The sequence below is a fragment of the Bos mutus genome, chromosome 15 (genome assembly GCF_027580195.1).
Source record: "Bos mutus isolate GX-2022 chromosome 15, NWIPB_WYAK_1.1, whole genome shotgun sequence".
Lineage (NCBI taxonomy): Eukaryota > Metazoa > Chordata > Mammalia > Artiodactyla > Bovidae > Bos > Bos mutus.
In genome coordinates, this window is record NC_091631.1 from 73,461,135 (window position 1) to 73,475,640 (window position 14,506).

Genomic DNA, 14,506 nt, shown 5'->3' on the forward strand with positions numbered 1-14,506 from the left:
GGATATTTATTCTTAACTTCAGAGCAAGAGCTCTGTATTTGATTTATATGTCTCTGTGTATGTGATTCTTTGTCTGCTTCCCTCTTTTTGTGAGGGTCTTTTGTCCAACTTAGGTGATGCGCGCCTCAGGTTGGCAGGTTGGAAAGGTTGGGCGGTGGCCTTACCTCCTTTCTTAGAAGAGTTTCAGGAGCTTGAAACCTGCCCCACAGAAGTGGTGATAGAACCCTTGCTCCTGTGGCTTACCCTTTGACCTGGACTTGGCAGCTGTCAGAGGGCACGAGCTGACTGGGCAGTGAAACGGCTCTCCGGCTAGCTGGCCCCTCAGCTGGCCGCTTCTGGGAGCATTTGGCGGGGATGGTGTGCATCCAGCCCATGGCGTCCGTGTCCCTGGGAATCCACACCACCATCTCGTCATCTGGATCTGAAATCATCCGTACGAGTCCCCTCAAACCCATTTCACTCGTAACACTTTTCCTGTCTCCCCCGTTTCTCCCTTCTTTCTAAACTTTTATAACAATTAATCGTTTTTGTTAGTTTTTCTGAAAGCATATTCCATTGAAGTGTTCATGAATGTTAACATCATCATGAGCAAAAAAGGTTTCTTGGCCAGGTAAGTTTGGGAGATCTGTAAGCAAAGCTAGGAAGACTTACTTTTCTAAGGACTTCTGGGAGGCGTGGTTTTATGGGAGGCGTGGTTTTGCTGTTGTGAATGTGGACCTCCTGAGAGTGGGACAGAGTTTCATGCAGCCTTTTTCTTTTATTCTGTTCCCAGTGTGTACTTAGAGAAAGACAGATACACCCGTTCATCTTCATGTTTTACCTTACTGTGGTGGTGCACGCCCGGAGCAGTCAGGTGCTGACACTGTTGGTCATACCTGCTCTCTCTCTCGCTGTATATAATGTTTCAACGAAAAGTACTGACGCAGCTGTGTCATACCTGTCCTCTCTCTCTTGAGTATATAATGTTTCAGCGAATTTCTTTCCAGAACCCTCTTCAGTGCTGACCATGCAGTAGTCAGCAGTCACACTTGTTCAGTATCTGAACACATGAAGCAGAAGGACACTTGGCGTTGTGACTTTGCTGTCTGTGGGTTGTTTGGCCTAAAGTAAACTGTGGGCATCAGTGGAGGAAGTCTGTCAGGAATGTGTTTCTCTCCCTGTGCGTGTCATGATGCCAGCTTTTCGAAAAGGACCTGTTTTCTTTCTCTGGTCCATCTAGGTGACACTATCAACCAAAGCACCCTGCCCTCCCAGCAGAACCGTTTCCCAGACTATCTTGAAGCCATTCCTGGGACAAACGTGGACCTCGGAACCCTGGAGGGAGATGGGATGAACATAGAAGGGGAGGAACTGATGCCGAGCCTGCAAGAAGCCTTGAGCTCCGACATCCTCAACGACATGGAGTCTGTTTTGGCCGCCACCAAGCTAGATAAAGAAAGCTTTCTTACATGGTTATAGAGCCCTCAGGTAGACTGAATTCTAAATCTGTGAAGGATCTAAGGAGATAAGACCTATACCTGAAATTTCCAGTTAAGCCAGGGGCAGTCTTCTGGCTAATACAGAAAAAGATGAACAAACGTCCAGCAGGATTCTTTCATCCACTGTTTTGCTCTTCCTTGTCCATTGCTGCTGTTAATATATTGCTGACCTCTTCCATAGTTGGCTCTAAGGAATCAAAAAAAAAACTTTTTTGTTTCTTTTGCTATTATAACTACTGTTTGTTTTGGGGGCTGGGGGAAGTGAGCCTGTTTGGATGATGGATGCCATTCCTTTTGCCCAGTTAGATGTTCACCAATCATTTTAACTAAATACTCAGACTTGGAAGTCAAATGCTTCATGTCACGGCATTTAGTTTGTTCAAGCAATTGTTCTTCAGCTGCCTTTGGCCAGTGGAAAAACATGACTTACTGGTCTAACAAGCCAAAAATGTTGTATCTGATGTTTAGTACTTAGACTGATTTGAAGAGCTAGCTGAAACCAAGGCTGAAGACTGTTTTACTTTCAGTGGGTTTTTTTCCTCCTAGTGCTATCATTAGTCACATAGTGACCTTGATTTTATTTTAGGAGCTTATAAGGCTTGAGATAATTTCCATAGAAATATATTAATTATTGCCACATACTCTAGTATAGATTTTGGTGGGTTTTATTGTGGGTTTTTTTTGTTTGTTTGTTTTTTTTTTTTTTTTTTCTTCATTGGGATTTTTATTGTCTTAGGGGTTTTTTTTTTTTTTTTCTTTTTTCCTCAGAATCTAAGGCAAATTACCATTGTAGTGCATCTGTTTATACTTGTAGCTTGGGACAGTTATTATAGTTCCTTTGGTAAATCTACATGTCCTGGTTTTTTTTACCATCTTATTTAAATCTTGGTAATCAGCTCTCTTTATATATACCCACACACACACTTATAATGTTTATAATAGTGTGATAGCAGAATGTATCTTTTTTTTTTTGAGTTTTCCCTACTTTCCAATTTATTTTAAAATGGTAGCTATGAATGTATGCATTTAGAATACAAGACTAGTAGTTTATATTTCACAAGTAGTCTAAATCCGGTTGGGGTAGTGTGCAGGTGGTGGTGGTTTAGTGTTCTAGAAAGGGCTGTTCTTATGGATAGTGCCTCGAGGAGTCTTGTATGACCTCTGGGCACACAGTGGATATTATCTGCTGAAATTTGAAAGAAGTAAACAAGAAATGGCTTTATTATCCCCTTTAGCTTTGGAAGATTACCTTCGCCTTAGTTTTGGAAGTAAAATCTAGTAGTTTAGTTCTCTTTTATAATGAACACATTAAAGACTACATTGAAATATTGCCTACAAAATTGTTTTTACTTATAAGACTTGCTCCTACTTTTATATGCTGAGAATTTACCCTGGATAGTATACGGGATACTGTAAGGTCATAAGTTAGCTGGTAAAGTGATCAGATTAATGTATATTACTAGTTGATTTTAGCAAAGAAATAGAGGTAATCATGATTATACTTTTATTTTTACTGGAAGAGATATAACTAGAGTATGTGTCTACAGGAATAATAATGTTTTCCAAAGAGTATTTTTAAAGGAACAAAATGAGCATGAATCAACCCTTCAATATAAGCTATGAAGTTATACTTGCTTGTGAATTATAGTGGCATCAGCTAGCAGCACCTCTACGATTAAGGGTCTTTCAGTGTTTATAGAGTAAGCCCTTATTTTCAAGGGTTTATAAGACATGAAATCTCTCCTTTTCCTGGCTAAAACTGCTATGAAAAGCCTCAACTTCGGAAAATAGGTGGGGTTTTTTTTTCTGATTACAAAATATAAGTATTTTGACCCTTCAGTTTAGAGGATTGCAAAAGTTGGAAGTAAAGTTTTATATTAGGTAATTTCAGTGCTCAAAATGCAGTCGTTGTGTTATATATATTGATTCATAGGTCGATCATTCGTAATAATTGACTCTAAGGCTATTATTAAAACAGCAGAAAGATTAAATCTTGAATTACGTCTGGGGGGAAATGGCCACTGTGCAGATAGATGTATTGATTTTTTTTTTTTTTTAGAGGAATAATGAAATTCTGCCTAGAATGCATAATTGAGTTTATGGATGGATGATACAGCATGTTGGCTTCTTTATATGCAGAAGATCAAAGCTACTTAGAAGGAGTGCCTACAATTTGCCATTAGCCACAAATTAAGATCTCATCTTATATATCAGCAGAGTAGCTTTAGATTAGGGAAGAGGGTGGGAAAATGGGAGGGGGGCTGTGAAGATTTAGTGGGACCTTGATAGAGAACTTTATAAGCTTCTTTTTCTTCAATAAAAACTTGTCTTGCATATTGCTGTCATTAAAGGCAGTTGTTCCTAAAATTTCAATCACTTAAGTACACCCACAAAACAAAAATATGGAGTTCTTCATTCCCCGACAACTTGGATTTACCCAGTTATACCTCAGTGTTGTGGCAGCACCATGGTGTCTGAAGGACACGGTGCTTTGACCTAATCTTACCCGTTGTACTGACCTGAAGGAGACCTAATCCTTTCTCTTTATGAATTTGAATCACAGACTTGATGTGGTCTTTCTTGTTTTTTGTCCTTGTTCCTAATGTAAAAGTGTTTAACTGCTTCCTGGTTGTATTGGGTGGCATTGGAATAAGATTTTAACTGGGTATTCTTGAATTGCTTTTACAATAAACCAATTTTATAATCTTTAAATTTATCAGCTTTTTACATTTGTGTTCTTTTTAGTTAGGGCTTATTAGATCTACTTATGGTTGATGGAGCATATTGATTTGTAGTTTCAGATTTTCCAGAGCACTATTTGTTATAATAACTATTTTCTAAACAACAGTGCTTTAAAAAAAATTAGAAAGTAACTTTTATACAAATGATGTTGCTGTTTTAAGTATTCATACTAAATAGATGCATTTTATATGGAACCTTGGCAGAAACACTAAAATTTTAAAAATAAAACTAATTGTGTAATTCATAATTTATACTAATCAGTGTTGAAACTCAAACAGTGCGAAAGTGGGAGGCAATATCCAGTGATTTACAGTTTCAGAACTTCTTCACACCTGAGAAGTGAATGCTCGGATCAGTTTTATCTTCCACAAGCACGTTTTTATAAGAATTGTGGGTGTGCCTATCTTAACAGTTGTTTTCTGTGTCTTGGCAAAATATTCTCCACATTTTAAATGTTTTATATTAGAGAATTCTTTAATGCACACTTGTCAAATATATATATATAGTACCAATGTTACTGTTTTATTTTTTGTTTTAGATGTAAGAGCATGCTCATATGTTAGGTACTTACATAAATTGTTACATTATTTTTCTTATGTAATACCTTTTTGTTTGTTTATATGGTTCAAATATATTCTTTCTTTAAACGCTTCTTTGTTGTTTTTAACAGTTAATATATTTAAAACTTTTTTGGCTTCTTAATGGGTCTTCCAGTAGAACAAGTGCAAGTAATAAAAGGTGATTATAGTGGTAACTGGCAGACAGGTTAAACTTAGGGTCGGTTTGGCACTGGGAACTTTTGTAGTGTGGATATAATTCCTTGAACTTTATGTTCTGTACTCTTCCTGTAAACCATCCTCATTGATAAAAGTGTATAAGCAGAACTGTATCCCCTTCAGTCTTAAAAGATTTTACTACATGTGTTAATAGCAGCACAGAAGAAAATAGTGTTTCTTTCAAAATAGCCTTTGGTTTTATATCTACAAAATAGAATACTTAATGTGCTATGCTAAGTCACTTCAGTCTTATGGAACTCTTTGCAACCCTGTGGACCATAGCCCACCAGGCTCCTCTGTCTGTGGGAATCTCCAGGCAAGAATACTAGAGTGGATTGCTGTGCCCTCCTTCAGGGGATCTTTGCAACCCAGGGATCAAACCCACAATTCTTGTTTCCTGCATTGGTAGGTGGGTTCTTCATCACTAGCACTACCTGGGAAGCCCTATAATACTTAGGAAAATTATTAGATATTATTTTATAAATTAAAACACTCACAGATTTAAGTGGTAGGCTCTGAACTTTGAAGAAGTAGATTTGATTGTCTTTGAAAATCGTTTATTTCTGTGTGTATATAATATCTTTAATTATTGACATGTTTTTGGTGAGGCAAGTCTGAAAACAGTGTTTTATTATGAATAATTTCTTTATGATAGTAAAACGTTTTGTGGAACTTGAAATTGATTGTTCCCCTTCCGTAAAATGCACAACCACTACTGGTTGTGCATTTTAACACAAATGTTAAATGTGCAAATGTGTGTCTATAGACATTGCCTCTCTTACTAGGGAGCTGCTCTTAGAGACGGTACGCTTTACACTGGATGGCTTGCAGTCCTTCTGGAGTCTGTGAACCAGAATTGTAAAGGACTAGTAATGGGAAGTGGTGAGCAGCCCAGCGAGTCAGCCCTTGATTTCCATCCTGTTGGCAGAGGTTGTAAAGGAAGAGCAGCGTCAAGGACCCCATCACATTCTTTCCTTCTGTAATGACAGCTCGACCGTCCCTAGTCCTGGCGGCCATCACTTAGACTGAAAATCTGGCTTTACTTGGTATTCAGTGTAAATCCATGTACTGCTCTCTTGGGCTCCAGGGTTGCACGCACACTGCTGCTTCTGGAATCAGCCTTATCTCTGGCAGGGCGACTTGTCCCTGTCCTGCTTTAAACTGTTGCCATTTAATTTCTTTATTTAAATAGTCCTGAAAACTTTCATAAACAATCCTCTCCAATTAAAAATTTGCTGAGTTAATACCAGATGAGAATTCTGTGACATATAGTGCTGCAATTTTTCTAAATCAAACATGGAATGTTTTTTGCCATATCATCTGGATACAAAAAGCTCTGATACAAGTGAAATTAATAATTTTCGAACCATAAACGTAGCTTTAAACTGGCAAACGTAATAGTACCACAAATGAAAACAGTTGTAGAATCACGGCACTAGCAAAATAAGATAATGTTTAAAAGATACTCTGAATTTTTTAATCTGTCATATTTTAACCACAAACAAAACTCCTGAATCAGGTGACTTGACATCTAAACTGAGAGGATTCTGTTAGCAGTTGAAAACTAAATGAGACAAAACTGGGTCTGTGTGTTGCTAATTGGAGATATCTGAGTGAAGAACCTATTTCTGTAAAATTCCTAAATAGCTAATCTGGCACTTGGATTTCTTTTTTTTTTAAGTGAAAATATTAAATACTAGAATTACTATAACTTTGTGAAGTTGATACTGGTTTGTATTGCAAAGTCAGTGAATGGAGAATTTCTTGTTCAGTCACTCAGTCGTGTCCGACTCTTTGCCACCCCATGGACTACAGCATGCAGGACAGTGCTTGATTCTTACTAAAAGAAACTTCTCCAAAAAACAAACAAAAAAAAGCATCTAAATCAGGAGGGTATCCTATTAGAATGACTTAAATTATTTCTTAGGCTTAGGACACAATTTTACCCATGTTGCCTTATGTCTCAAGTCTCTTCTGAGACTATAGTCCCTATGACCTTCACATAGGACTTCACATGTGGATGTCACAGAGTCCATACAAAGTAGTCTATGAGTTAAACATCACCTTTTGGGTATAATTTTCATTGTAACATTCTAGAAGTCACATCTCAGTTCCATTTAAGGATATATTTGTGAGTTACCAATCAAGTTCTTATGTATAGTGGATTTACCCAGTGTTAAAATGATGGTATATTAGAAATGATGGCCAATTAGAAGAGAAATTCATTTTCTTTAAGTTGCAGATTAAGTGGCAGAACTTGAGGCAAAAGCACTGTTGAATGAGTGCTGTCTCCCTGAACTACTGAAGCCAACAGTGATAAATGGACTAGGAAATTGAAGATCATTTCTCCTTAATTGAGCTTTATAGCAACTTGTATTTATCTATAGCTGTGGTTCAACAGAGGCATCTCATTGGCTCAGTGATGAGGATCTGAATAATGGTCAGAATATCACAGCTGTATGAGATTCCAATCACTGGGGTGACCATGAATTAGGACTTAGATTTTATGAAAGATACGAAGAGTCTCATTCATGAAGCGTCAGGCTGCTGAGTAACTTGAAGTCACACTGCAAAGCTAGTTGTGCAGTACCTACTGAAGAAGGCCATTTGCTGAAGTATTTTCTCCAGACATTAAGAAGTCTCTTGAGCCCTATAAAATAACCTCAGTAAGACTGGCCAGAGTAGAATGTGGGCTTGAGATTTAGTTGTCTCTTACAATCTAAATCTTAAATAGCATATGCCCATGTATTTTCCAGTCAAAAAATGGCTGATGCCTTACAGGAAATAACGTTATTTTCTAAACACCTCAGAACTACACACATCCCCCCTGTATTTTTTTAGCCGCGCCACAGGACACCTGGGATTTTAGTTCCCTGGCCAGGGATTGCACCCATGCCCCCAGCATTGGAAGCACAGTCTTAACCACTGGACTGCCAGAGAAGTCCCAAGACTCCCTCTGAGGGTGCATCATTGATCTAAAATGGACAGGAAGCCCTGGCTGAATCTGGAATGTTGTTCAGGGAATTTAACATTGATGAACTAACTATTGACCAAATCCCAATCAGTTTTCTAAAATCATTAAAGCAAATTTTTCAAGGCCTGAACATTTCCAACAGTTTTCAGTGTTGTACCGTGCTAAATACTGCAAAGTTCAAAAGCAGATTCTTCCCCATCAAGATTACATCCCACTGCCATCACTATGGGAGTGGAAGACTGGAACTTCTATCAAGGGTCAAGTGAAAATATTATAATTTATCCAATCTCTGACACTGGTTATAAGGACCAAAATGAAATATAGGAATAACTGGTAAGTTACTGACATTCTTTAAAAGCAATGTTTTTCAACATGAATATGATCTTTCTCATCTTTACATTGTTATTGAATAGTTCAGAATGATCCTTCAAACTTGAGTTGGTCTACTCAAGGTACTTGCATAGTTACATGAGTCGGCTTGCTCTAATTAGTATGCACTCCAAGTGACCTACCCCTCCCATTTTTATCTAAATATGCTTTGAAACTTTTTTCCAACAGCAATGAGTAATATTCTATAATAATTATCAAAATGTTTATACATGTTACCTTATTTGGAAAACTCAGCAGTGGCCACAGGACTGGAGGTCAGTTTTCATACCAGTCCCAAAGAAGGGCGGTGTCAAAGAATGTTCCAACTACCAGACAATTGTGCTCATTTAACATGCAAATAAGATTATGCTCAAAATCCTTCCCAGTTAGGCTTCAGCAGTATGTGAACCAAGAACTTCCAGATATACATGCTGGGTTTAGAAAAAGCAGAGGAACTAGGGATCCAAGTTGCCAACATTCATTGGATCATAGAGAAAGCAAGGGAATTCCAGAAAAACATCTACATCTGCTTCATTGATTATGCTAAAGCCTTTGACTATGTGGATCACAGCAAATTGGAAAATTCTTCAAGAGGTGGGAATACCAGACCACCTCACCTGCCTCCTGAGAAACATGATGCAAGTCAAGAAGGAACAATTAGAACCAAGCAACATGGAACAACTGACTGGTTCCAAATGGGGAAAGGAGTATGACAAGGCTGTATACTGTCACCCTGTTATTCAACTTACATGCAGAGAGTACCTCACTTGAAATGACAGGCTGGATGAAGCACAAGCTGGAATCAAGATTGCCAGAAGTATCAAAAACCTCAGATATGCAGATGATACCACTCGAATGGCAGAAAGTGAAGAACTAAAGAGCCTGTTGATGAGGGTGAAAGAGGAGAGTGAAAAGCTGGCTTAAAACTCAGCGTTCAAAACACTAAGATTATGGCATCCAGTCCCATCACTTCATGGCAAACAGAAGGGAAAAAGTAGAAGCAGTGACAGACTTGATTTCTTGGGCTCCAAAATCACTGTGGACAGTAACCGTAGCCATGAAATTCAAAGACGCTTGCTCTTTGGAAGGAAAGCTATGACAAACCTAGACAGCACATTAAAAAGCAAAGATGTCACTTTGCTAACAAAAGTGTGTATAGTCACAGCTATGATTTTTCCAGTAGGCTTGTAGAGATGTGAGATAAAGAATGCTGAGCGCAAAAGAATTGATGCTTTTGATTTGTAGCGCTGGAAGAGACTCAGGAGAGTCCCTTGGACTGCAGGGAGATCAAACCAGTCAGTCCTATAGGAAATCAACCCTGAATATGCATTGGAAGGACTGATGATGAAGCTGAAGCTCCAGTACTCTGGCCACCTGATGCAAAGAGCCAACTCATTGGAAAAGACCCTGATGCTGGGAAAGATTGAAGGCAAAAGGAGAAGAGGGCAGCAGAGGATAGATGGTTAGATAGCATGACCGACTTGATGAGCATGAATTTGATCTAACTCTGGGAGATAGTGAAGGACAGGGAAGCCTAGGGTGCTGCGGAACATGAGGTCACCAAGATTTGGACATGACTTAGCAACTGAAAAACAACAGCAGAACCTTACTTGATCAAGTAAGGCCAAGTCCTTTAAGGTATTATTACTGCTTCTCCTAAGTGCCTTAAACCGAGGTCCAAATCCCACCCTATGTGACGTGACTGGTAAAAGTTGAGGGCATGGCCTGTAACTGGGGGAACTTGTGCACACAGGCAAACTCTACTCACGGGGCCTCTTCCATGTCTATCCCTGGCCCCACTGCAGGTGGGACTGTATACAGAGCTAATCCTAGCAAAGACTGCCACAGCATTGCAGTGCTCTTGGTTATCAAGGCTAACGTTCCGTTTTTGAGAATCATGTATACATAGATTCAAGAAACAATGCTGTCAGGTAATAGTCTAGTCTTGAGTAGTGAGTGGTATGGTAACTTCCTCAAGTTGTTCACAAAATAGAAGAGAGAAAACTGATAAGTGCTAAAGAGTTGTTCACACAGTGTACCATGAGAGTAGTCTAGGGAAAGACTTCCTCCTGGGATGATTAAGAATGGCCTCATACTGGTGGTATTTAAATTGAGCATTGAGGGGTTATGATTTAACCAGCAGAAATGGTGTTATAAGCAGAGGAGAGAGCACAAAGCAGGAGGACTGTGGGAATGGGAGTATTTCCTTTGGTCTGTAAACTGTAATATGATGGATTGGCTCAGTACATTTGGTATGTGCCAGGCCTTATTCCTGACTCTGCTAAGTCGCTTCAGTCGTGTCCGACTCTGTGCAACCCCCTAGACAGCAGCCCACCAGGCTCCCCCATCCCTGGGATTCTCCAGGCAAGAACACTGGAGTGGGTTGCCATTTCCTTCTCCAGTGCAGAAAAGTGAAAGTGAAGTCACTCAGTCGTGTCCGACTCCTAGCGACCCCATGGACTGCAGCCTACAAGGCTCCTCCGTCCATGGGATTCTCCAGGCAAGAGTACTGGAGTGGGTTGCCATTGCCTTCTCCGACTCTGGAATTCAGCAAACATCAAAGCAAATACAAATCTCTGCCCTCACAGAGGTTACTACACTCCACGGCCAGGACCAGATAATAGTATGTATTGAGTGTGCACTGTAGGCCAAGCACTTTTCATGTATTATTTCACTCAATCCTGTCAACAGCTCACTGAGATATGTCCTATCCTAGTTTTGCAGGTAAGAAAACTAGCAGAGTTCACACAACATTTGTATTTCAAGTACAGGCTCGCCGTTCATTTTAAGGAAAATGATTGAACTTGCACAAAGGTTAACAAAATCGGCTGGATACACAGGGAAAAAAATGTAGATAGCTGCATACACATCCCCAGATACTACCGGTGAACTCAGGTACTTTTTCTACATAGCAAATGGAAGACAAGAGGGAACATCGTTTCAAAGGCAACTGATGTTTCCCCAATGGTATAATCAGATTTGTCTGCTCAGACAATGAAGACAGTAGATTGTATTTCTCACACAGAGATCGAAATTAGGAAAACTGGTGTCTGAGCAGATTCCTAACTTGTGAAACTTACCTCAAGCAAAGAAAAACTGGAAAATCTAATCTTGTGAGTCCATGAAGAGCAGTTACAGGCTAAAAGGCCATGAACCACTGGAGTCGGGGAGGGGAGTGTCATCGAACAGAAATGGGCCGAGTAAACCACCAGCAGAAAACTGAAGTCACAGACTTAGCATCAGCAAGAGGCAGCAGTACTTCATATGTGCTAAACCACACATCCAGTCTGAACCCTTTGGACTGGACTACCATGAGCTGAGACGTGATGCTGGGAATGCATGCTGACAGCGCCCACATTCCAGCTGAGGGGCAGTAATCACAAGCTGGTATGAGCAGAGGGGGCACTCGAAAAGGATCTCAGTTTAACCTGGCTTCTTTGTGGTTCCTTGGAGACCAGAGGCAACAGACCTGTGCAGCTGTGCCCCCAGAGATGGGTATGTGGAAGTAAGACAAATAGCTCCAGAAGCTCTTGAAGGTGGCTAGAAGGGCCGGGGTGCGGGAGGGGGGGGTGCGTCACAAGACCTCGGTGACTCAGATGAGTTCTTAGTACCCCTCACAGTTCACTCCTCCAGAGAGGAGTGAGTTCTGGGGGAATTGTCTCTGGCCTCTCCATTCAAGAGGAGACTGAATCATGTCCAGGAAAAAGATTAATGAATTTGTAGAGTGAAACAAGTGCCAAAGAGGAAACCACCCACACAGGAGAAACTACTCATTCTGTCAATATCAGAGAGCACCTCCTGGGTGGAAGGTATTCTTCTGGGTGGGTGTAGAGCCACCGTGATGAACAGGACAGCATCCCTGCCCACGTGGAGCTGGCAATCTCAAGGGGGAGGCCGACCTGAAATACTTCACAGCCATCTATGATTGTGATCACTGTTAACCATAAGGAGTCTGGGAGCCAAGAGAGATGTGTTGGCAAGTGGATAAAAAATAGAGGTTGCTAACTCTGTTAATCCTGTTTTGTCATGAAGAACAAATGTATTTAGATGATGAATTTAATGGGCAACTCTAGAATGTATTTGATCTCATTAAACCAACTTGACACTCAGGAAACCATAAAAACAAGATCAGTCCACAACCCCTTTAAAATCAAGAGCAAAACCAAAAGAAACCCAAACTAACATATGGCAGTTCCAAACGTACAACATGGATTTAAAAGCTTTGTCACTTCCCAATTTTTAAATGCAGGTCAAATTTCATTAGAACATGCCTGTTTATGGTTAAAGCAAGAATTCCATGGTCCTACCCAAAGAGTCTCACTTAATACAAGAGAATGTTGGCAATTCTGTTATTTTATCCCTAACTAGAATTGACCTTATTTCTCCAATTGATTTTGTGAATTTTAAAATTGACCAGAATGGGTGGGTTGGGGGGCTGTTTTTGGCATCTGTCCAGCTGTTCTGAAGCGCACCAGGCTGAGAAACCTCCCTTGATTAGGACAAGCAGGGCAAAGGCCAAGCTGGCTGAAACATCAGATGGTCCTGTTTTTGTTTTGTTTTTGTAAAGAAATGCCCCAAAGCCTGAGCTGGATCCTAGAGTTCTCTTTATTCCCCAGAACCAGCGTCTAGCAAAGAAGAGATTTATTTGTTTATGGCACTACCCTTTCCCCTTGGCCACAGCAGAGTATTTTTCCTTTGGGCTAAACGTGTAAGTGGCAACTGGTTTCCAAGACTATTCAACACACATGGCTGTTGAACAATTTCGGTCTGATACTAACAGCCTCCCTTGACAACCCCAGGCGTGGGGAGGCCTCCTGGGGCGTTGGTGGGGAGAGAGCCTCGCTGAGCAGGTGGGCCGGGTGGCCAGGAACGAGGTCAGCACAGTCATGACTGCAAGCCTCATCCATCAGACTCACAGGAGCAGACAAGATGGTGCAAGACAGGGTTCACCCAGGTTTCCAAATCAGAGAAGAGAGGGATTCAAAGATGAACATGGCCCTGAAGGCGGGAGGAAACTGCTCAAAGCCATCCAGCTAGTAAGAGACAGAGCCAGAGATAGAACCTTAGACTTCAGACTTGCAGTGAATTTATCCTGTTAACTAAATTGGTAAAAATCGCGTAGACTCAAAAACTTCAAATTGTCTGTATACAGGACAGCAAGATGCTCACACTGTGAAAAGCAGGCCCGTAGGACTAAGGCTTACAGAAGGAAAGGCAGATCCAGGTTGCCAGTTGCAAGACTTCTCTGGTACCTAGGCTTATAGAGTGGAGGGGTCCATGTAATCACCTTCTAAAGGGTTATTTTTCTTGTGCTCTCTTTTCTGTGTCTTCAGAATATATAGTTTTATGTGAGTTCAGTTGGTGGGAAGGTGGCTACTGTATGTCAGAAACCCCGCTTGGCCAGTGGGGAGTTCCTACTACTGCTGCTACTACACTACTGCTACTGACCACCCAGCTGTCCAGAGCTGAGTGTAGGCCAGCACTCTTCTAAGAGATTTATTAGCTCATCTAACACAAACGATGAACCAGCATGTGCCTGCTTTCAAAGAACTCCTTTAGGGAAGTGGCTCTGAATCCTGGTTGAATATTAGAATCCCTTGGGGAGATTGGAGAACACCTGATGTGTGGGCTCCCCCCCTTCAGAGGTGGTGCTTTCATTGGATGGGGTGGAGCCTGGGTACCAAGAGTGTTTGAGGCTCTCTGGATGATTGGAAAGTGCAGCCGGGATTGGGCCCCACTGAACCGAAGTGAAGCACACAGACGTGTAAACGGCAGTGACAGGTGAGTGCACCACGGTCTGCGTCATCCTATGTGCTCGGGGAGCCCACAGATAGCAAGAGTCAGGAGGAGGCTCGCAGAGAAAGTGAAATGTGAGAGAGCGTCACTTCACCTGTCACACCAAGGTGTGTCCAAGGGGAGTCTGTTCCCATCACGCTGTTTTGACTCACGGCTACCCAGGTGGTCCTGTCCCAGATGGAAACTTTGGAAAAGCCTGAGCCAGTTAAGGTCCAACCAGCACTTGTGAAGGTAAGAGTTTCCCTTACCTTCACGAAGTCACACCCAACACGAGGTGCCTATTTTCTGCCTGGATCTGCAGTTCAGCAGCAGAGCGTCTGTCCCCAGAAGGGACTGCATGGGACTGGGCATCAGGGAGCAGGGGCCTGGCT

The 14,506-nt window shown here is 41.2% G+C and overlaps 1 protein-coding gene across 8 annotated transcripts in view; it reads left to right on the top strand.

Annotated features, from left to right (window-relative positions):
* Positions 1-4,872, top strand: part of YAP1 (Yes1 associated transcriptional regulator) — a 135,201-nt gene extending 130,329 nt beyond the window's left edge. For all 8 annotated transcript variants that reach the window (XM_070384322.1, XM_070384327.1, XM_070384325.1 and 5 more), the window contains one exon: positions 1,220-4,872. In XM_070384322.1, the coding sequence (XP_070240423.1) occupies positions 1,220-1,458 (239 nt within the window). In that variant the 3' untranslated portion in view covers positions 1,459-4,872. The remainder of the gene's footprint in view (positions 1-1,219) is intronic.
* The last annotated feature ends 9,634 nt before the right edge of the window (positions 4,873-14,506 follow it).